At 39.1% G+C, this 24582-nt stretch overlaps 1 protein-coding gene across 3 annotated transcripts in view; it reads right to left on the reverse strand.

Moving 5' to 3' along the window:
• ZNF385D (zinc finger protein 385D) overlaps positions 1 to 23519 on the reverse strand; it is a 405889-nt gene extending 382370 nt beyond the window's left edge. Inside the window, exon 1 of one of the 3 annotated variants that reach the window (XM_079300352.1) lies at positions 23401 to 23519. In XM_079300352.1, the coding sequence (XP_079156478.1) occupies positions 23401 to 23503 (103 nt within the window). In that variant the 5' untranslated portion in view covers positions 23504 to 23519. Of the gene's footprint in view, positions 1 to 7741; positions 7823 to 17220; positions 17308 to 23400 lie in introns of those variants that run through there. The other 2 variants (XM_079300353.1, XM_079300354.1) reach the window with 2 other exon arrangements.
• Between the last annotated feature and the right edge of the window lie 1063 nt (positions 23520 to 24582).

Raw genomic sequence — 24582 nt, forward strand, 5'->3', positions numbered from 1 at the left:
AATAAATACCTGGCAGCTAGAGAACAGCTGAGAGCTAAGACTCAGTGATACTCAGGGAAAACAATAATCTGCCATAACACCAATGTCTCCATTGCACTTAGTATCCAATGAGATTTTTCTTTTAGCAGAGATGTTAGTTTTTAAAGGATTTTTTGCACTTTCCTTGAAAGACAAGACCATTAGATGCTTTTTATCTTAAGGAAAATGCTCCTTTTCTGAGTTATTTTGTCCATTACTCATTGCCTATGTAAGCTCAGTCTGGTACGTATAGATTTTTCCCATTCCAACAGCACTCAATGTGCTCAATAAAGCACATTACATTTTGAAATTTATCAGAAGGGTCCTTGCAACACTGCAAATGGAGAGGTATCTTACAGTTCTTAGTCCAAAATAAAAAAAACAAAAAACATTTTCACCTTAGGATGAGTTTGCAGAGGTTAGGGAGCAGGAGAAACAGCTAGGAAACTAACAGCTTTTACAGATGTTAGGGAACAGTTGGGAAACTGCTTTCAAGAAATTATCTGTCTTATTTGAAGACCAAGTAGCCTATGACATATGATATATATGATGATATATTGTGTGTGCAGCACAGCATACAGCCATATCAGAGTCAAAGAAAGTTTTGGGTTGAAAGGGACCTTAAATATCATCTAGATCCCCATATCTTGGGAAAGAAAAAAAATAAACCAAAAAAATCTACCCATAATGGCTTGTTTCTTGAAACCAGAGTACATGTACTGGTCATGTTACTCTTTTAAATAAAGAGCCTTTGTTTTCTGAGAGCCATCCTTAGACTGAGGATATGTTGTGTCTCCTCAGATCACAGAGAGATAAATTTGAGAGCTTTAGCTTTATAATGGCTTGAATATGTGGACTAAAATAAATCAGGAAATAAACCTAATCCCTAAACCCTTAAAGCTAAAACCAAAATGTATCACTACTTTCTGTGGAAATTATGCTACATGCAGCCAGAACAAGCTTGATAGCATGTCACATAAAATCAAGTGGCTAAGTGGCAATTGCCATCTATTCCTATATATCAAGGATGTCAAGTATCCCTCACACAGAACAAAAACATTCTGAGTTTGTAATTTATCTCCCTCTATATAGGAATCATAATTTCATTAACACTTCAAAGATATTATTACCATAGCCAGCAATTTAGAAAGAGTAGCAAAACAACAAAACGACTTAGGATACATTATTTTAATACTATAATTAAGATCTCTCCCATTTTCAATTATTGCCATAAAGACCTTTGATTCAATTACTGCATAATAATTTGCAAACATGAGATACTTATCTTTTTAAAATATCATCTTAGGATATACAATGTCAATAATAGATATGAGCGTTTTGGCAGTTATTCGTAATTAATTTCATGAAGACCACAGAATCATGGAATGGATAAGATTGGAAAGAACCACAGAGGGTCATCTGGTCCAACCTGCCTCCTCAGGCATAGTCAGTCTACAGCACATTGCACAGGAATGTGTCCAGGTTGTTCCTGAGTGTCTCCAGTGAAGAAGACTACAAAAACTCACTGGAAAATCTGTTCCAGTGCTCCATCACTATCATAATAAAGTTCTTCCTCATGTTCAGGAACTTTCTGTGTTTCAGTTTCTGCCTATTCCCTCTTCTCCTACAACTTGGCACCACCAAGTAGATCCTGGCTCCATCCTCTTGGCAGTTTCCCTTCAGATACACACATTGACAAAGTCCACTCTCAGTCTTCTCCAGGCTAAAGAGGCCCAGCTCAGACTGTCCCAAGAGAGGTGCTCTGGTCCCATACACAGCACAGCCCCTTGCCCCAGGAACTCCATGTCTGTGTTATACTGAGTAGCCCAGAACTGGACACAGCACTCCAGATGTGGCCTCACCAAGACTCATTAGTTGAGCAGGAGGGCAGGATCACCTCCATTCACCTTCTGGCCACGCTCTTCTAATGCACCCCAGGATTCCCTTGGCCTTCCTGGCCCCCAGGGCACCCTGCTGGCTCATGGACAGTTCATTGTCCTCCAGAACCCCCAGGTCCCTCTCTGCAGATTTGCTCTCCAGCAGGTCAGGTCTGGTTCACGGGGTTATTCTTCCCCAGATGCAGAACTCTGCACTTGCCTTTGTTGAATTTCAAAAGGTTTTTCTCTGCCTATCTGAGAAACTCTTGGGATTACACATGCAGCTAAACTCCTAGCCTCATCAGAGCAAAAGTCTTGCCAAAGTCACAGATTCTCCAAAACACTTGAATACTAAGCAATGTTCAACATCACACATATGTATCACCTCTGAAATCAAAACAACATTTGAGATGAGTTGCAAGGCAGAAAACAATGTAAACTAACAGATAATATAAACTCTTCACAGAATTCAGAATAAGGTAATTCCTCTCTACATTAATCTTAATTTAAACATTCAACGTTTTGGCATTCTAAATAAACTATTCTCATATTTCCCAAATATAAAATTGTGGAGGTATTTATTTCATGGAAGACATAAACAGGCAGGCTGCACAACTACAATCTTTCTATGGAATTATATGCCTGACAACCTCTTTTTGTGACTGACAGTTCTGATAGACTCAGCTGAAGGATGATTTTAATGAAACCCCCATTTTCCAGGGTGAGACCATTATGCTAGAATTATTTTTGTCCTCATCTTAACTTTCAGCACAAAAAGGTCTCTCCTTTTCTCCTCCATCCTCAATATAATTTTAAATTGAAATACCGAACTCTTTTTACACAAATTGGTCTACTGACTTTCAGTCAGCTTTGCAAAAGATATTTTCTTCAGCTTATGTAAAGCCAGCATGATAGATCATTTGGAATAAAATAGGCCTTGGACAATTTCTAAAATAGACTGCTCTGTTCAAATGAATAGGATATATTGGTCACAAGGCCTGCCATCTAGAAGCATTCGACTTGGTATGTCGGATCCAAACAGACATTTAAATCCCAGCAAATCCCAGTTTTCCTCTTTAAAGTGAGGATAAGTTTTAGATGATGACCAATTAGAAAACAAACTTGAAAAGGATTTCAAACCCATAGGAAGTGTCAACCAAGAGGGCACTGCACTTCCAAGCCTTCAGACAGCAACTTCAGAACCAACATAACTGAGTTCACACAGAGACATTAAAATGCCCAGCATCAGCTAGAGTCTTAACATCTTTAGATGACATGGCTGTGACACTTCTGTAGAGATTTAGGTGGGAAGCAAAGAATGAGCTGTGTATCCTGTGTCAGCAAAGTGGACAAAAACCCTTGCTGAAATCCCAGGTTACAGAGACCATCAGGTGCCAGGGGTATGAGAGCACACACAAGAGAGAACCCATTCCCAGGTGTCCAGACTTTCTGTTACCTCAGCCCACTGAAAAATTATTTCATCCCAGTGAGCTAAGGCTGTTTCAGCAAACAGTATATTAAAATGCAGCAAAAGAAGAAGGGCATGAAGCATGCTGAGGTTTAAGATAAATGAGCAGTCTGCTCACCTGTCAGAAGCCATCTTAAAGGAGTCCATGAGGAAATACAGCTGTCTCATTATTAAAGGGTGAAAGATGACTCTGATGTCAATGAAACACAAGGACTATGACACACAAGCAGGATTTAAGAAATGATTCTTTACCAAGATCTGTTTATTTATCTGCTATTCATCAAACAGCCCTTCCTTGAAGTTAACCATTTCCTCTAAGCCCTTACAAAATGCAGGGCTGCAGGTTCAAGTCTTCTGTGCACTGTCTTGCAGATTAAAATTTGAAAACAAGGTTGGGAAAATCTGCACTAGAGCTGCATATTGGGCATCAACAGCAGGGATTTGGTAGCAGGGTTGCAGAGGTGTGGCAGGCAACCCTGAGATGGCCACAGCTCATTCCAGGTGCCTCTGAAATCAGCACAAACAGCTCATCAGCTCCAAACACCTTAGGCAGGTTTAAAAGAGATTCCAAAGCACCTGTGCCAGGCACAAGAGGCAGCACACACAGCACTGGAAAGGTGGCTGGGAATGCCTCTGGGCAGGAGGGACTGCAGCCATGGGTGACCCATGCTGAGGCAGCAACACCCCCAAGGGAGTGCAGCTGTGGGGAACCCATGCCAGGGTAGCTGCATCCCCAAGGACACTTTGGCCTGTGGATCCTTCTCTAGAGCAGGACATGAAAAAAGAGAACAGTGAGAAAAATACTAAAATGAAGAGGAGCAAAAATATATATCTATGGCACAGGACTCAACTTCCTGCACTTCTCTTCAGCTCCCCAAAGGCAGTGGGGAACACTGAACCTAATCTAAAGTGAAAACAAGGGAAACCAAGAGACCAGGGAGGGATTAGAACAGGTGTCTGGGTTAAACTGAGTCCAGGGAAGGAGAAGGAAAGCACTTGACTTTTTTAATTGTTTATATTCTTTTTGCTTCCCCTTCCATACCCAAATCCACGATCAGATGTGTTTTTCCTAACTGATAAAAAATTAAATTCAACAAAGGTTCCCAGGTCACTACTATTTTGCTCATAACATGCCACAATACTAAACCAACAGAGATTGTTTCTCTAGATTTCACACCAAGTATAAAAATAATAGACCTTAGCCCATTTGTCTCAACACTTGTACAAACCATCATTGGTACAACTATGGCAGCAGTGTATTCAAAAACCTGGGTAAGTACAAACAGACTGCAGTAACATCCCATTAGGTTATCTTTCAACATATGTCTGAGCTAAATACAGTTGAAAGTTCATCAAAACAGATTTCTCCAGACTGACCAGAATTAGGTCCATATCGTTACCCTACTTAGGAAGCACTGACATTGTAATTACTCCAGGCACCCATCTGGCACAAATCACAACATGATTTCATTTCAGATGGTCTCAGCTTTGTTTTTCTCTCAGCTAGACTGTGCCACAAATGTGTGAATCTCATCATTTACAACATGAAAGCACACAATAGTGATTTCTGCCTCATGACTCTCTGAAAAGCCCTGGCAATTGCTAATGTCAGGAGATTTACTTTAAAATTCAAATCATGTTTTAATTGGCAGTGAAGTGCACCTATAATTCTTTGGTTTCTCTTCAATGACTTCACTCTAGCTCATAAGTGTTTCATATTTACTGATAACAATTGGCACATTGCTTGGGAGATGTCAAATTCTGATTGAATTTCATCCAAAATGCTGAAATCCTTAGTTACCTAAATTAGGTCAAACAATCTAGAATAGTGCAGTGCATTTAGGTTTTTTTTTTTTTTTCAAGTTTTTTTCCACTGGGGGATTATTATAGTTTTTAAATTTCTAATGATGAAGGATTGAGAGAAAAAGAAATTAAAGCAAGCAATTCTTAAATTACAGACTCTGTAATGAAAACACTTGATCTTGAATTCAAAACATTACCTAGTTTTTAGTCAAAGGTGTTAGCTTTCTGACAACTCAGGGTAGTAAACCTATACACTATTTTTGTTCTAAAAACCAGACAGGTGCCACACCTTCATTTAAATTTTAGAAGGATAATTTCAATAATTTCACTTTAAAAGTCATGTAAATGCAAACATATCTGAGAGGCATTTAAAAAAACACTACAAAATTAGTATGTCATTTGTGTTGACATTAAGTGACAAAGGTTAAATATCAGATATCTGTAAAAGGCTTTTTCTTTCCTTACAGCACAAATTTCTTTAAAATCAGCACACTACTACACACCAGTTTTTAATGCACATTGCACTGCTGACTGTCATTAAGTAATCAATTAATGTCTGTTCCTGCACAGTTATGCAGGTGCATTGTGTTTCATGAGCTACAAAATGGTTAAAAAAAAAAAGAAAAAAAAAAAAAACAAGAAACCCTATGGGAGGTAAGAATCAAAAGGTGTATTTTCTAAATTTTCATAGACCAGCTTTAACAGTCATCAATAGTTTGAGGCTTGATAAGCTACAAAGGGTCTGTTGGCAAAATTAACACTCTGGATCTTTGATCATCCATGGCAAGACAAAAACACACAAACCAAAAGCTATTCCTGTAGGAAACTCTTTCATTTGAAATACTCCACCACAAGTGCTCCTTCTTAACCTTGTGCTTAACAGAGTCATTGCCATCTGATACGATACTGAAAGGCAGCTCACTAATTTTACTCAGATACACCAAATCACATGATATTTCCAGATTTGCCTGAACACTAACACCTTTTATTAGCCTGCTCCCTGGACTTCTGAGGCCAAACCCAGAAATTAGGTCTTGGTCTTCCCCAGGGCATTCACAGCCTGGCTAAATAGCCTATATCAGCCTGGAGCATGAGAGCAGGGATGTCACTTAGGCCAGGATCTTTGCAAACACAGCTTCACATCCTCCTAATGAGGAGAACAAGTTACTTGTAAGACTGAATGAGAACTGGGGGTAACAAGGCTGAATGCTTGTAAGCAATAGCTGTTTCTGTCATACATGTCAGCTGTATTCTGCTTTAATCTGCAGAGCTGTATCTGAGAAGCTCTTTAATGGACTGGGGGGCAAAACTAAAGAGGTTTTATTGATGCTACAAACAGTGAAAAAGGGTGTTTCTAAAAGGTAGTCCAGATGGCAGGTGTATCTGGGTCAGAGCTGTATCATATGCTCCCAGCTGGAATCTAGAGTATGAAGGCAGGAAAAAGTATTCCTTACTGTAAGTAAGAAAATTAATGCTCTGCCTTTACATAAACAAGTTACCAGGAATTGGTATCATTAAGAGGAAGCTGCATTGGAGAGAGATGGCCTTAGTATGTTTTTCAAAATAGAAATGTTTCTTAATTGAATATAAACAGTAAAACATAAAATTACAATACAGCTGTAGCAGACCATGCTTGAATCTCTGTCTGGTTGTATGTTAGTTCAAAAGTTTATAAATCATAAAGGTCAAGTCTCTCCAAGCCAGTAAAATGCTACAGGACAAATGTGATAGTTCAGTGAGCTCTAATTGTCCTCCTATCCTCATCACAGCCACAGTACTTCGTTTTCTAGGAATGTTCATCATCATTACAGTCTCCTGAAGAGTTACTTCTGCGTTTACTCAAATGCCTTTCCTACATGACCCTGCCTTTTTCAAGGTATTTCCCTTAGCTAATGCACTTTCTTGACCTTCTGGTATTTACTCTAGACATCAAAACCACATATTCTTTACCCTTTCTCTCTCCTTAGAGATGTCTCAGATTCTCAGCAGCTATTTAAGACTTTTCTCCATCAAGGCCAGACTACCTTGAACTCTTTTAAGACACTAAACAGAACAATTTTTTTTCAGTGCAAGCCTCCATATCAACATCAAGAAGTGGTCCATGTAGTTTTCCTCCCATTTGTATCTGATAACATTCCTATGTCATCTTATGAGCACTTGGATGATCACAAAGCATTTTCATATAGAGCCCAGTACAATACCTACTATGTTCTGGATTGAAAGAGTGGATAAGAGAGGATATAATATATTGTGCAACTCCACACACAGGCACTACACTGCTTTGAGGTATGCCTCCAAAAAGCTTAAATTGCAAGGGAGTAAAAAGAAGTGATATAGCAATGGGAAAAGGAAAACATGGTATCAACATTGTCTAATGCTGTTGCTCTCTTTGCAGTCACAGGACAGTGACTTGACACCTAAGGTTGTATGCTCGAATCAGTCCTAGTCTAACAGTGGCAGCCAAGCCTGCATTTTTGTCCCAATCCTGTATTCCCATTCCCACTCTGGCACATATCTGACCATAGTATGAATCATTCCATCTTGCTGGACCAGCAGAAAAACAGGAAAACCTTACTTCCTAAGAGAGCTTCTTCATCTCCATTTTCAGCTCCTCTCCAGTCAGCCTTTGTGAGAAATTTCTAAAACCAGAGTGGTCATAGTGCTGGCCAAGCTCACCCTGATGCCCATTTTCAGCTCTGTTCCCACCTGCCTCAAATTTTTGTAAATTATCCCAGCTGTGGTGGGCTGACCCTGGCTTGTTACCAGATCCCCACCAAAGCTGCTCCCTCCTCAGCTATACAAAGGAAAAAAAATTACATCAGAAGGGTCATGAATTGAGATGAATAGAGAGAAAGATCATTCACCAATAACTGTCATAATCAAAACAGATTCAGCTCAGGGAAATTAACCAATTTATTACCAATCAGATCAGGTTTCCTATGGGCCCACAGTCTCCTCCAGGCACATCCACCTGCTCTCCTGTGGGTTCATCCACAGGCTGCAGAGTGATCTCTGCACTCCCAGGGACTTCCAGGGGCTGCAGAGGCAGAGCTGCTCCAGTGTGGTTTTCATGTTTTCTGTCCTCTTACAGATAATACTAAATAAGTTGCTTATTGAGTTATCCTAGTAGCTAATGAATCTAATGATTATAACTTTATGTGGGAAAGCTACTCTCACTGTTTTCCTTCATGTTTTACAAATCTGATAAATGTACAAACATGCAAAAGTTTCACTGTATGAATTATGTTTTTCACAAATCATTATATTCCTACTATGAGACCTGTCAGTTTCTGCAGGCAGAGAAGAGATACCTGAAGATTTTCAGCTCAGGATTCTTGTTTGCTTCCTGGCTTTGATTAAGGGAAAACTAAAATAGTCTCTCTGCTGTTTTATTCTGTGATTAGGACTTTTATCAAATACTTTTTTCAACTGATGAACTGAAGTGATCATTAGTGCTGACCAGTGTACATTATACTCCTCTTTGGGTTTTCTTTGGTCCAGTTAAACATTTATTAATTTCCACATTTCATTTTTAAGCATACTGCACTTATCCTGGGCAGGCTCAGTTGCAGAATGTTCTTTATCTGGAAATAAAACCTCATGTGTGAGGTTTTGCTCTCCTAATTCTACTGTTTTGTTAACCACAGTCTTTGTTATCACCCTCCTTATCACTATCATATTTCTTATTTCATCACTTAACAATATCCCACACTTGCTAAAGTAAATTGTTTACTCAATAATCTATTGATAAGCAATTTTGCAAAGTACCAGCAACATTTAAGCCCTGTGCATTCAGATTTGGTCATATGCTACCTACCTTTCCCCAGAGCACATATATCTTTCTGCACACTCAAAAACCTATTAACTTACCTCAGTAAATTCCTTGGATACCTGTTCCCATTTCTCAAATGCAAATAACCACCGTGCAGACATTGCCTATAGGTCCCTGTATGTTTAAAACATTAAATTCAGCTCGTCACTCACTGCCAGAAAACCACTTATAAATGGTTGAGTCAGGCAGTGCTGCATCCCCTCTCATATGGAGTTGTGCACATTCTTTTCCACAACAGGCACTCTATTCTTATACATCAATATTTAATTTATATATGGATAAAGCACATATAAAAATATATGTTATATAGAATTCAAGTTTTTTACAGGAATTGTATCGGTTTCTGTAATAATCTCTGCAAAAAAGTCAAGCAATTTATTTTCAGCTGACAAAATCTTTACCATTTTTCACCTAAGCCATCAAAGCATAATTCTAAGTTAATGAAAAGTCAGCCACATGCTGGCATGAACAATGATGGTTAACACTTTTGCCTGAATGTTGAACTATTTGCACCATTTGTTGGATTCCTCAGCTTTGTATTTGCCCATACAAATTGCAATTCCCTATTAGCAGAAGATTTTCTTCTGGCCCATGGGCCATTTGATGCTATCGTGCACTGGTAGGACCAGCTCAGTCAGGGACAGACATGGTTTTTCACTCCTACATCAAATAATTTGGCTGTCAAGGCATACAAAATTAATTCTAAGTGTAGGGGAAGAAATATACTCTCTGAAGTTGAAAAGCTTGCCGAGGGGAAAAGTAGCATTAATAAGGAGTTTGTACTGCTCATTTACTGCATGCAACATTTCAATCTGTTTCTCAAAGTTCTGTAGCAGCATGTCCAGAGAGAACTGAAAAGGCAGCTGGATGAAGCTGTCAGAAACAACGACCCAATAAAAAAGGTTCCTACCATTTGCCAGTGATGAGCAACAATGCAGCCCCTTCCCTACCCCCACAAAATCTGTGGGAATGTCCTAAATCAGATTGTCCCTCTCTGTCAGCAATTTCCAGAGTTCTCTAACCCATATGTACCCAAAACAACAAAGACTTCTTCCCACAGCAACATCAAGGAAAACAGCAGCTTCCAAAGAGAACAATCATCACCAGCACTTCTCTGTACATCAGGTGATTGGAGTTTGGGTTTGAAACATACAGTTAGGAGCTTGGTTTCCTCAGAATCTTCTTTTCCACCTCTAAAGTTATACCCAGAAAGTTTACTATGTTTGATCTTCATGAAGTTATTGGCATAAAATCAAGAGAAAGCAGAGAAAGCATAAATGAAAATTACAGTGCTATTATATAAGCATGTGTGGCATTTGGAGCTCATTGGGCTGAAAATTTGGACTCACACTACAATTGTGATGAAAAAATCTAATTCGTTTCACATACAAGGAAACCACCACAAATTTATTTAACAAAACATACATGCATACATACATATATATATATACATATGAATAAAAAAACTTCTTCTAAAAGAATTAGTAAACTGTACTGTGCCAGATGGACACTTGAATACACAGGTGGCAGGAGCACCAAATCCTAAAAAGGAATGGCAAGGGCTTAAGCAGGATGGGAAAAAAACCACATTTAAATTCTTGTCTCTGACAGGGAAGCTCAGATTTAACTGAGGTTATGGCAACTGAATAAAGGGGGAAGAATTTTTGGAACAACAAAGACATGAAAATTAGTGTAAATATGTGTATTTAGAGTCTTTTTCCTCCCAAGATTAAGTATAGGCAGATAGGCTACAATGGGATAGTGCAAAAATTATAAATAAGAATACAAAAAGTAAAGAAGAGGCACAACCAGGTAAAAATATTCAAGAAAAAAAAAACTTTATTAAAATGAAACTGATTACAGCTTACAGTTTGGACAAAATTGTTTTATTCCACAGGCACGACTTACACTTAAGCTGGGTGTGCTCATCATTTTGTGTATATCTCCAACCTTAAATTTTGAATATTTTTACCATTAATTTGACCTGTGCAGAGGATGGCTTAAAAAGCAAAGAGAAAGGATTTTTCCACTTTGATGGGAAGCAGAATAGATGCAGAAATTATGCAGCTAACATATGTATACAAAACAATGAGAAAAACCCCATACCATGAGTAGGCTTTTTGCTAAATGCAGCTATTAAACATATTTTCATTCACTTAACTACAAGGTTTTTATCAATGGCATTAAAATTATTGCACAATGGCTTTATTTAGATATGAAAATTATTATCCACATGTCAAGTAACTATTATTTTAGATCTTATTTGGAAAAGTATCTTATCAGCCTGTGGGGAAACAGAATAATTAATCAAGTTGACATCAAATTCAGTTCCAAAAATATTAAGAAGCAGGTCACAAAGTAAGCATTTTTTCTTTTTAGAGGAAAAAAATAATAAACATCTCACTTGTTAACAGATCCACCTGAAAAAATGGCCTGAAACTAGGCAGCTTTATGCTTCAAAGTTATTCACACTTCACAAATAAAATTGTACCTCACCAAGGAACAAGGAGAGAAACAACTGTTCTACTTTGTTATAGACTTTTCTATCACAGTATTTACTGTCATCCTATCGCTGTCAAATCTGATTATAAACCAGGGATCTGCAATCAGGAGATTAAAGGCTCATCTGAGAAGGCATAAAAAAATGAAATTAATGAAAACTGCCCAGACTGTGTCAGTTTCACAGGAACAACCTCCAGATGGAGGGACTATTGGAATATTGGGATTACAGATATGAGTACTCTGAGTCTCTCTCTCTCTCTCCCTTTGAAATGTAAATGAAATCTGCTGGAATTGTTGAACAGATATAGAAATAGATCAGATAGATAGATAGATAGATAGATAGATAGATAGATAGATAGATAGATAGATAGATAGATAAAGTCTCCTCACATTAACCAGCCTTTTCGAGCACAGGATCAGCATTATATTAAATGGAGATCTTTGCTGATCCTTGGGCTTTCTCTGCTATTATTAGAGAATTTTTTTCTCCATAGGCACTATATGCATTCAATTCATGTTAGTAAGAAAAGGAAGCACTTATTGCTGTGTTGTCTGGCACACAGGTACTTAAGTTGCTACATGAGCACTAAGGTAATTTAAGTGTTTGTCTAACTGAAGCTGCTTTTGAGAAGCCATAGTCCAAAAGAAAAAACTGGCCAGATATGAAAGACTAGAAATAAAGGTTTATGTACATAATCTCTAATGGATGGATGGCTGAAGGGTTAAAGAGCAAGATTTTATTACTCAACAAGAAAAAGGAATATGTGCCATTCTCAACACTATCCAACTACCAAAAAAAAAAAAAAAAAAAATCTCAGTGCACTCTTTCAGATGCCACAATGAGATTTGCATTTCCCAATTACTTTCTACGGTCCAGCACCCAACTATGTTGTGACCATGACATGATGCAAGATGAAAATGAACATCCTTCAACTGCCTGATGCTTTCTGAGACCATGGTATTTCTGAGCAGGCATAAAACTATTACAGAACAGAAAGTTGTCACAAACCCTATTAATGAAAAAAGTGATATGTTTGAACCCTCCCCCTCCACAAACAATGCCACAGAGAGGAGGCAGACCCACACAGAGGCACTCCATACTGTGCCAAATTCTAATCTGGGGGCTATGTGGGCCCAAATCCGTGCTCATTCCTGCATGCACAAGAGCAGGTGCAAGTACAGTCAGGGCACTGTCTCTTATAGCAAGCAAGAGTCTCTCCCAGAAATGTGCTGGGTGTAGGAGTAGTGGATCATCAGGACAGAGCGAGTCTAATTTCATTCTCTGTGAACTGCAAATGCAATTTCTTTCACTGCATCCTGGGAAAAGTACAGCAGCAAAACTATCCTCCCACGGTGGATTTACTAAAGAGATTTTTTAAAAATGAATGGAAAGAGAGAAAAAGAAACCTCATGCAGGGTAAACCTCCATTACTTGTATATATTTTCAATTCTACTGTCAAAAATGGAAGTTCTACTCTGACAACTTAAAAGAATTTATTGTCTTTCAGCTATCACTAAAGATTTTTTAAAAAAAAGTTCTGGGGGCTGGGTGTTGTATCACTACACAGAAAGCCAAAATAATCAGTTTCCCTGTCTTCCCCATCCTCCCACATTTTCCTTTATGGGTTATTCTGCTTTTACTGCCTGCATTCTTCACCTGAAGTCAAACCCTCTGTTTATGGCATCACAGTGGTTGCTGTGGAGGTTATTACAATGTACAGAGCCAAAAGTGATGAGTTCAAGTTTGGACTGAGCAGCAGTATCTCATGAAATGTTTCTGAAGGAGTAGGAAATACTAAAGAAAAAAATTAATGAAAACAAATGAAAACTCCTTGAATGACTGTTTGCCATCAACTTTAATTATCACAACTGTTTCCAAATCCATTACTGCAATGGCTGTAGAGACTAAGTGCTGAACTATACATATGGCAGGGAGCACACAGCAGGAACAGGCAGTGCTAACACAGATGGCAGCAGAGCTCCCAGCCACGCTGCTCAGGAGTGCCTGCTGCAATTGTTGTCATCTTCTGCAGCAAAAACATACCAACAACAAAGTGTGGAAAACACAGACACACTCTGTGCAGTGCTCCCTCAACAATGAGAGCTCTTCATGGCACCCTTCACTCTGCCTGTCTCTCTGTGCCTGATTCAGGGCTCTGCAAGTTATGACCAGAGAACACACATTCCTGAAAAAGCTATTAGTTCCTCATAATTCCTTCCTCTGCACAGATTGGCTTCACACAGCCTTTCTCAAGCTTTTTAAAAAGTCAGTGTTGAAGTACAAATGCTAGTTCCCAAGAAACACGTAAAATATTAGAAATGGGAGAAATCCATCTTGGTATTTGCATCACAAAGTCCACCACTGCCCAATTTTCAGTACCTTGGTAGCAGATAGAGTTCTTATTTTTTTCCCCACTTTAGGAAAATCATAAATGACTTCTATTTACCAAACTAGTTTCTCTATCATTTTTTGCCCCTAGCTTTGACACCTGAAGTATTACCAGGAGTGTAGGCTTCAAGGAGAACCATTGATCAAAGATTTCTGAATCATATCTGTACTGACAGAAGTTTTTACCCATCTATTTGTTATAAACAAAACCTGCAAAAAGCAGTGGAACAAAGATAAAATCAGATGTCAGGTTTAAAGAAAACAAAAAACAAACACTAGAGGACAAGGAAGAGAAGCACTTCAAAATAAGACATTAGTGGCCACAGAGCTCAGTGAAAGATCTTATTAAAATATTATTAAGCAAAGAAGTGAGTCTCTAAACAACCTTTTAACATGAGTGCCTTGAGACTTCTGGTGGACCAATGTATCTTATTACATGATTGCAGAAGCATTAACAAATTAATTATACCAAACAGCTGAATTAATTAGGATATGTGGGACAATGGCAGCTAATACCATAAGTTATAAAGTGTTTTGTAAAGAAAACCAGTACTCTTTTATATCAGGAAAATATATCACCAGCAAGGTTGTAGTACTGCATGCATGCTATGTTTCATGGAGATTTCTTACATAAGACTACTGATGGGAAATTGTGAAATTTACTTGTAGGCTTGTACACAAGAAGATACCAGGACATAAAGATGTAGTGGAGCTGCTGGTTCTTTGTCAAATTCCTTAAGCCAGGCACAGGGGACATCCAGAGAAATCCACTCACCCTGTCGGCAAGGTATCAAGTAGAACATGAGAACAAGCAGCCTCATAACTGTCTCAAAGCTGGGACCACATGGGGGATTTAAAAAAAAAACCAAACAAACCAAATCAAAACAAACAAATCCAAACAGAACAAAACAAAAACACACACACCCCACACAACCTCTTTTCCCCCATTAAAAAGCAGTAAAACATTGTATTTCAGACTCTTTCCATAATAACCAGAGACTTCTGTGCCATAATGACACTGGAACATTTCAGTTACTCAGGTGGCCAAGACCCTTCTTGCCATGAACTCTTACCTGCACTTATCATTTATGCACATAACTGAAGGGCCAGACAGGTGGCATACTCTTCTGTATTTCTCAAAAAGTTAACTAAATTGCTAGGTGAACTCAGATAAGGGGCTGCAAGCCTAGGAATAGCTAGAATTCTTTTTATTCAGAACACTATGGATTTAGCACATTGTTACCTTTCCACAGAATCTTTCTGGAACATCCTAAAATAAGGCAGCCTTCATTATGTTTTCAAGTGGTACTTCAGATCATCAGTGGAATCACTTTAGCACCACTTACTCTCTGACTTATTTCTAGGAAGATGCCCATTACCTAGGACTCCCACATTTCCAAAATTATCAGGCCCTCTTTGGCATTTTGATGTGAATAATAACCAGTTGCCAGACTTTGTGCACTCCTTCCTTGAATGTTTTCAAGGATTGAAGAAAGCCTTGAACAACTTGATCTGATCTCACAGGTGGCATAGAGAAGGAAACTGGACTAGAGATGTAAGTTAGGATCCTTCCCACCTGAATCATTCTCTGTATTCCTCAGGTTTCCACTATATATGCTGAATACAATGAGAACTTATTGGATCTAAATATTTTAGATCTAAAAAAAGCCACAAACAAACAAACAAACCACCACTAAGCATTCATATACAATCAAAATACATCAATAAATAATTTTGTCACTTTCCTCTTTTTATGCTAAGAAAATAATAAAACAGAGTTTGAGTTTGCAGAACACAAAAGCCTTGGGCTAAAAATGTCCATCTGCCATCAAACTGACATCATATTAGTGCAGGACCATGAGGGAAAATAAGATAGCCAAGGATGCAGCTTCAGCCTAACCCTCCCTGCAATGGAACAACTGCTCAGTGCTGCTAAGAACTCTGAAAAACTCTCAGGTGTCACTTAATCATCTCTTCTGTGAGATCATTTGTGTGCTCACTCCCTGGAACAAGTGCCAAAACAGAAGAATTCAGAAAGCCTGAAAAATCAGCTCCCTGATGTGGTGCATACAGCAAGCAGCTACAGCCCACAGGATCAAACCCTTCCAAGATCAGAATCCCACTCCAGTCACTGCAGTTTCTACAAGGGGATCCTTTTCCCACCTTTACAGTTTCAATATAGTCCTCTCCCAAAATTTAAAATAATTGAGCTAGGACTAGCTTTCCAGCCTGGACATCAAGAAAACAAAGACTACTCAGGCAAACAAAAACCCCAACAATAAATGCTTCTGTTGTAACCAGATTATTACCACTTATCTGTGAAAAATAACAAGAAATCCTCCAGAATTGCACAATGAATAAAAACAGCAGTAAATTCTTTTTTGCTTCATTAGAGCTTGCCTTTGTAGGCCAAATGCTCGAAGCAATTTAGGCTGCACCCAGCAGTACCATTAACACAAACAACTGACCATCCCTCAGGCAACTTCAGCCTTAACTGAAATCAATATCTGGACTGGGAGCAGTCCTGCCATAGGGAATACACACAAGTCCAACGTCATCTGGACTGGAAAAGACTGTGTTCCCCTAAAACATATATTGTTATATTAAAAAAACACTTTCTTCCAGTTTTTAAATGGATTTACAGGCTTGAATATATCTTGGAATTCCAAGTAGCTAGAAAGCCAAAAATTCACACCTCTAAGTTAAATAAAAATTGAATATTGTGTTCCCATTCCTTCTAATTCAGGTTTGAACATTGTAAGGAATACATTACTGATGTCAGGAGTTGATTATGAAGATGTCTTAAATTTAGAAATTATGCAGAAGCCTTGAAACATTCTGCCCATTCCAGAACACAGTGCTCTTTTGCTGTCCTGCTGACATAAATGTAATGCAGGGGTCCCTTGATCTCCCTGTGTACAGATTCTCATTACAGAACCTCCTCCCACTTACCTCCTCAAAAATTTTACTCACACCCACTTCTTGTCTAGCAGCAACCATGACCTCCCACATGAAACCACAGTGACTATCAGCCAAAGAGATGAAACTGGTGAGGACATCTGGTTACACTACATGAATTTACTCAATCCAACTTCTGGAGAAGGAGTATCTCTTCTCAACCTCCCATTCCTCCCCCTCACTACAAATGCCAGCAGTTTAGACAGCTCTGTAGTTTCAGAGCTTCAGAGAGATATCTATTGAACAAAATACTGGAATGGTTTGCACAGCAAAGCGCAGTGCAGTCATTGACAATAACAACTCTTTTTTCTTGCCTTTTTCCACAGGCTCTTGGGTTCATTATCACAAACTATTCAGTTCTACTTTAATTTACCTTCAGGAGAACGTTCTGCCCACTCATTCTTCTTCCTTGTTTCTACTTTTTGATGCTTTCCACTGGAATGTGGCATCAACAACTCAATGAAAATTGGTCATAGAGAGAACACAAAAAAAATTCTTATATATCACAGTGCATAAAACAAGACCACAAAGCTATCTTAAAAAGAACATATTTTACACAGTGTTTTGGGCTTATTTATTAAGTAGATCCTTCAGTATTTACCTTCCAAATGCAACAAAGATATTTTTTTTCATGGAAATAAAGAAAATAATGGTATTACTACATAGTTAAGGCAAATGCTATTTAATCAATCAAGAAACTGCCAGTTAAATACCTTTTTAATAAAATGGCATTTATTTTCAAAATGCTGCCTAAATAGCAACCAAAGTGCTATCTTCAAGCCCACTCACAAGGCAAGAAGTACAAATTTGCACTTGCTGGCACAGCCCCCCTGTCCTATAGCACCTTCCTTTGTACCATGTCACTCCTCTAAATTATTCAAAGAATGCCATTATAGTTTTGTTTCACTTGCTATTTAATGTTTCAAGATTTTAATCAGCACCAATTTTAAATCCATCATCAAAACAGATTGTATCAAAGTGAACCTACAATAACAATTCCTGTTCAACTGTTACAGGAAATATTACATTCTCTACACAATGTCATGTGCATGAAGACAGAAAACGAAAATGCTGCCTTACAGTTTCATGAGAAAGACAAGTTAAATCCTTAGAGGGTAAAGACATTCCAAGTCTGGGGATGGCTTTTGCTTCTACTGCTCAGAACAGCACTGGGAATAGCCCAAATTCATATGGGAAAGCAGTCAGGAGTTGCCACAGTTCCAATCAATTATTAAGGCAACATGATGAAACAAATTCAGTGCATAAACAGACATTCCAACTGTAGTTAATGGACAAGATGATTCATTGTTTTAACATGGCAAGGCAAAATGGAAACACAAAGGCAGTGATGTTAAACTGAATACTAGAACTGGAAACTTCCAGAAGCAAGTATAAAATGCCCTGGAGCCAGGGTTGCTCAATATATGAAATATTTTAGAATGAACTGAAATTGGATAGTTTCTATAGTTCTGTCAGAGTAATCATTTCACCTTGCTTCAGAATCTTCAACAGCAAAAGCCAAATGATCAAGCAAATTATTATTTCTTTTGTCCTTTCAGATCACACCTTGTACTTCCCAGGAAGGCGACTTAAGACTCTGTTTGACAAAAACAACCCAAATAGTCCATAAAAAAAGTCAGAAAAATATATCTGGTTATGAAGTGAAAGGAAGTCTTTGGTTTCTTAGCTATGTTTCTGTGCAAAAATTAGATTTAAATAAATATCATAAAACTCTATTTGGAGTCTGCTTCTAAGATCTAGAGGGTGAGTTTTTCATTCTATCATAAATTAAAATTTAGAATAATCTGTGGATTTTTAGCTCTGATTGCTTATCTCTAATTGAGGAAGTTATAATGATAGGTTTTATCAGTATCATAAATATCCTCTTCTGTGAACTAGGCATCCATTGAGGTATTACCTTTTTTACAGTGAATTAATTTGAAAAACAGAACAAAATAAACAAATAAATATTTTTTTACAAACAGAAAACCAGAAACAACCACAGAAAGAGGTAACAGCTAGCAAGCACTTACATTAAAGGAAGAAGGGAAAGGCTAATCAAGTTAAAATATGTTTGGCAAACCAACCTTTCTGGTTCTTCAGGCCAAAACCTTTACCCATCCATTTGTTTGGAAAGCCATGCCTGCACAGCAAGGTCTGCATTACACAGTAAACACACTCTCTTACTAATTAGACCCCAAAAGTGGCTGAGGCATCAAAGTGTCAGTAGATGTAAATAGAAATGACACCAATGTTCACACATTCTGAACAGTTAGGCTAGGAAAATGTTTCAGTATTTAAAATCTACCTGCAGATTATTCCAGCTGATCACAGAAAAGATGTTTACTTGCTTCAAAATGAAATCTTCTATTCCTTTATATTAAACATATACACATGTAGATATATATATATACACACATATATATATATACATACATATATATATATATATGTAACACTACATTAATTTCAGACATTTACTTTCACAAATGCTACAATAAAGCACACATAAAAAGTGAGGTGAGAGAGCTACACCTCAAGCAAAACAGAATATTTGGTTATGACTACCTCAATATGACCAACAACATTATTTCCCAGGAGACAGAGAAGGAAGAAAAGGAAAAGCCAACAGAAAATACTGAAGAACATTCTTGAATATTTCAAGAAGAAAGTTGCAAAGATGAGAACATCTAAAAGTGGAAAGCTCAAGCACAATTTAATTTCTTTACTGTTAATTGTGGAATTAGTCCAGTCCAGGAGCAACCTGCACACATGCATAAAACTAAGTTTATACAAGAGAACAGTGAACAGATTTGTAGGGGGTTTTATCCCTCTTTCTCCATTCTCCCAGCAGTTCAACACAGCTAGAAGAGACCATGTCTCTGCAGCAATAATATGTTGACTTCTATGCTTCCTTCACTACAACCTTTCTGTTACACCAGAGATGGCAACAACAGTTTTTGTCTTATTCTGTGACAGCTCTAGACAGGTGAAGACTAAAATTAGTCAGCAGATCCAGGTGAAGAAGCAGTCTGTGTTGTCAGAGCTCATATGCATTTATCCAGCCTACCTGGGTATAATTCAACATACTGGCATAAAACCAACTGATTTCATTGTTCTGGCTGAAAAGAGAGGACTTGCACTTGCCAGTCTAAATATGGCACATTTTGTGAGCTCTTTTTAAAAAAAAAAAAAATCAAATAAATTGAAAGTAATTGTTTTCTGTCTAAAATTTACCTATGTGGACACATACATACCTATACATACATCCAGTACTATTTACTTTGCTGTTTTTCCCTACTAAGTGTTTTTATACTAACTTTCACATAGCTTTAAAAGGGACATAAAATATTGCTTTCTCTCCAGAAGTTATTTCTGGTGGTACTAAGTAATTTAAAACTTATTTCTGTTTCATAGCTTTTAGTCACAATCTTTCCATGTCTGCTCCTCAAGGGTGGAGGTTTTCTTATACAAATATTTCAAAGTTTTCTTAAGCAGTACACTAAAATATTACTTTATTTACATATTTTTAATTATGTTACTTCTTAACATCTTCTGCCTAAAGAGAATCTGTAATAGAATCCTGGTTGTAGCAGTCAATTTTCAAATTCTTTGGAAATTTTACAGGTAAGTTGCCAATGATAACCCAACATCAAATGATTTAAAAACAGACTTTTTACAAGACTGTTAATATTCATGATCTCAAGAGGATCTTGAACTTTTTGCTGGTATCTTGACAAGAGTTCATTTACTGTATAGACCACAAGGGGTAGAAATGCTAGTTCTGCTTTATATTGCTTTACATGATATGAAATCACAAAACTTGTAAGAGAAGAACGTTTACTCATGAGATCACAGGGAAATTTTCATATTTGTATTTTTAAATACCAGAAGAATATAAAAGTCTCCCTAATTCCTCATGTAAAAGGTGAGAAGAATGTCAAAGTTGGAAAATATTTGTAATTTGACGCAGTTAAATGGCAGGTTTGCTCAGCTGCAACTCTGTATGCACCCTGCCAATTCAGATCCTTAAGTGATGCCCAAATAAACATATCTTAATCCAAACATACAGAAATATTGTGCATGGTCTTCAGATGGTGTCAATCATAACAGTGCTGTTGAGATCCACAGAGCTAGGACACTTTCCACCAAGGCAGGATGATGGCCTGTTGAAATGGTTTTGTAGCAAAAACAGAGATTAGGAAGAAATACTACTTCCCAAATTTGAAAGTATTTCATACAGTGAACAATTCCCACCTCACTTTGATAACTGAATGCATGCAGGTATAAATGAGCCAAACCTGTCAATCTGTTTGCTAGTTAAAAATTGTTGGCAGTTCACACACTACAACTTCACTTTTAGGTATATCTTACTTATAACCCCTCAAATGCTTCAGCTTAAACATTTTAAGCAAATTCTCTGTTCCTGAATGATGACTTGATCAATACCGCTTACAAAAGTTGAAATTTACTTTGAAGTCCATTCTTGAAAAAAGAACATTTCCATAACTTTGAAAATTTTGTTAGCATACTAAAGTAATAGCACTGCTTTGGTTTTCACCCCAAATATTTCCCTATAGCACACAGTCAGTATTAGGGACATCCAAATTACTCTGATTTCATTTTTACCTTACATTTTGAGCTGTCAAGTGTTAGTAAATGGTCTGGTAACTAGGTCTAGTTCACTTTGCAAAGGTTATATAGTAGAGTGCTTATTTTTAAATTACAGTTGAAATCTAATTGGGATGCAAAGTGTATGGGCTTCAGTGTAATTCAGTGTTCTGTGTTGTTGCAGCAATTACTTAAATGTGAATTCAGTGTCATATGATACTTTAAAAAACATTTATAAGAAGCAATCCTGATAGACTGAATCATACCACACCTTTTTTCTTAAGGTAAATCAGAACCAAGTTATTTCATAACTGTAATTTAGCTAATTTAGGATAGAGCTATTATGATAATATATTAATCATAGCAGCATCTGCAGGATTATAAACTTTGCCACAATTGCACAGCTGAATCAGCCAAATGTTTTCAGTTTGGCCCGACACCTCACACTACACAGTCTGTGGATTCAATTCTGGCTCTTCTTAGGTCAGTGGCAAAATTCCCACTGAATTCACAGCATCCAGATTTTTGGTCTATGTGCCCAGCTACAGTGTAATACCTACATATAACATAGAACTTAAAATGAAACCCATCAACATGTGAGTTCCTACTACCAGCATTACTCCCAGAACTAACAGAATAAATATTTGCAATTATTTTTAAACAACCACTTTTCTTCTATAAACGGATAACACTTTTTTTTTCCTCACAGAGGCTTTTTGACATCCACTGACAAAAAAATCTTTGCTCCGACTTTTAGTCTGCCTCCTCTTTTGGCTTGTGAAAGGGGCACAAAGAAGCAAAATGGAAAAGGAGATGCTGCTGCAAAAGCACTCCAGCTCAGAAATATCCAGGTGACAGTCAATGGAAGAAACACAGGGTTTTTTTATTTCAGCCCTGCATTGGAGTCTATTACTTTCTTAGCAGGCATTTTCACAAAATGCCAACACTTGAGGTGCCAGGCTCCCCATCATCTCAACATCTTTGTCATCAAGATTACTGAATGAGCTACAGCAACCTCTGGACTTGTAAAGCCTTCAGCCAAATTAGTTTCTCAGGAAAAGACACAAAGTTACTTTGGGGACTAACAAAACAACAAACAAACGCAAATTGATGCAGAACTCGAGCACAACTTAAGATGTTACTTTACCCTTGAAGGATTAGGTCAGACTGCAAACCCACTTACCCGAACAGTGGATTTAAAACCCAAGGGGGAACACACAGCTAGAACAAATTCTAGTGAGATTTCCAGACATTGCAACCAAATCCATAAACAGCTGGGTTTGTTCCTCAAGGCAGAGAACGGTGACAGCCAAGCAGTACAGTAAGGAAACCGCACATGACAGATTTGGCTCTGGGTAAATTGCACTCTGTGTTTAGCACACAGGGGTCATGAACCTCAACACTTGTTTTCAATAGTTCGTGGAACCCCGCTCCGTTCTATGTCTTCAAAGTCAGGATCTGATCCTGGGAGAACTGTCTGTGTGCTGTTTAGCCTTCAAAGAGAGCATCTGCCTCCCCGAACAAGTAAGGGAGGAGGAGACAACAGCACACATGGCAATATTTTCAACAGTGCTTTCCGGGCATTAGGATCGTGAAAGCCAAAAGAGATTTCGGGGACTCTTCTCAGGTTCACTGGCGTTTGCCAGATTGCAAATGCTCTCTGCAAAAATAATCAAAGAAGCCGCTATCAAAGCGAGATGCCAAAACGCGCGCGAACACTGTTTCGCCTCGGCAAATAAAAGGCATAAGGCGCAGCTCGGCGGAATTTGGGAGCAGGGAACTGCCCTCCCTCGGCACCCGCTGGAGGGGAAGGAGAGAGGGATGCCCCTGCCCGGAGGAGCCGAGCGGCTGTAACAAGTCGCAGGCAAGTTGCCCTCGAGGCTGCCCCGCGCTCGGTGCGCGCCCCGCCGAGCCCCGCCGCGGCCGCCCCCTCACCCCTTACCGTGCCGGGGCTGGGGCTTGGCGCCCGGCGCCTTCTCCTTCCTGCCGCCCGCCGCGCTCCGCATCCGCCAGCACGGCGCGCCCCTGCCCGGCGCGCCGGCCATGCCGCGGCGGCGGGACCGCGATCCCGGCGGGAGAGCGCGGGGGCGGCGGAGCGCGGGGCGCGCTGCCCGGCGGCGGCGGCGGCGGCGGGAGCGGCGCGGTCCCCGCGGACCCGCCTCCGCCCGGGCCGGTGTCAATCAGAGCGGGCGGGCAGCGCCCAGCCCGGGCAGCGCCGCCCCGCGCCCCCCGCCCCGCTCTCCGCGCCCCCGGAGCAGCCCTGGGGACGGCGCCCACCCGCCCCGCCCGGCAGCCCCCTGCTCGTACCGTAGGGAGGGAGAGCATCGGTGGCGGCCGTGATGGGCTCCTAGCATCAGAAGAATTCCGCGCTAGGGGAATGACAGCCCTCGGCACAAACCTCCTCCTGCCCGCCGGCAAGTCCTCCTACAGCACCTTCCCTGAAAAACATGTGTACGTTACCTCCTGCCATCAAAATCATTGGTTGTGCACACTCCTGACTCCATACCGATGAGTAACTCAACCTGAGATTCCCACTTCCCACAAGACCATGTGTGCTGAGACAACAGCCTGCCTCCCTCCCTCCCTCACCTCCGCGATGCACCCTCTTCTTCCTCGCTAGAGTCCCGGGGACTCCTCCGGCCGTCGAGTCCCTCCCCTGGCTTTGGCTAGGGGCCGCCAGAATTTCTGCAGAAGGGTTATTGCAGGGCAAGAAACATAATGCCATAACTTTTTTTTGCAATCTTAGTAATAAATCCACTTGCATATCAATTATAGTAGTCACTGCAGCAGCCCTGAAAAGTTATTCCATGGTTGTTTTTTAATTTTTCGTAGACGTAAATATATATGTGATCAGCACTTCCACATAATGTATCCTTCTTTCTATATGGACGCTGAAATGCAGAGAACATGTATGCAGAATTTGCACTGATTGAAAGAGGAGGTGGGGGAGAGAAGAAGAAGAGCAAACCCTTCTTCATGTGCCACTGTATTCCATCTCTGTTTCCTTGACTTCAAGAAACTTGTGGAGAAAGATAATCAGGATCTGTTATCATAACTTTAAAACTTAATTATTTGGAAACAAACCTAGATCCAGATTGTGATTTTTTAATTAATATTTCATTTT

The sequence above is a fragment of the Erithacus rubecula genome, assembly GCF_903797595.1.
Source record: "Erithacus rubecula genome assembly, chromosome: 3".
Classification (NCBI taxonomy): Eukaryota; Metazoa; Chordata; class Aves; order Passeriformes; family Muscicapidae; genus Erithacus; species Erithacus rubecula.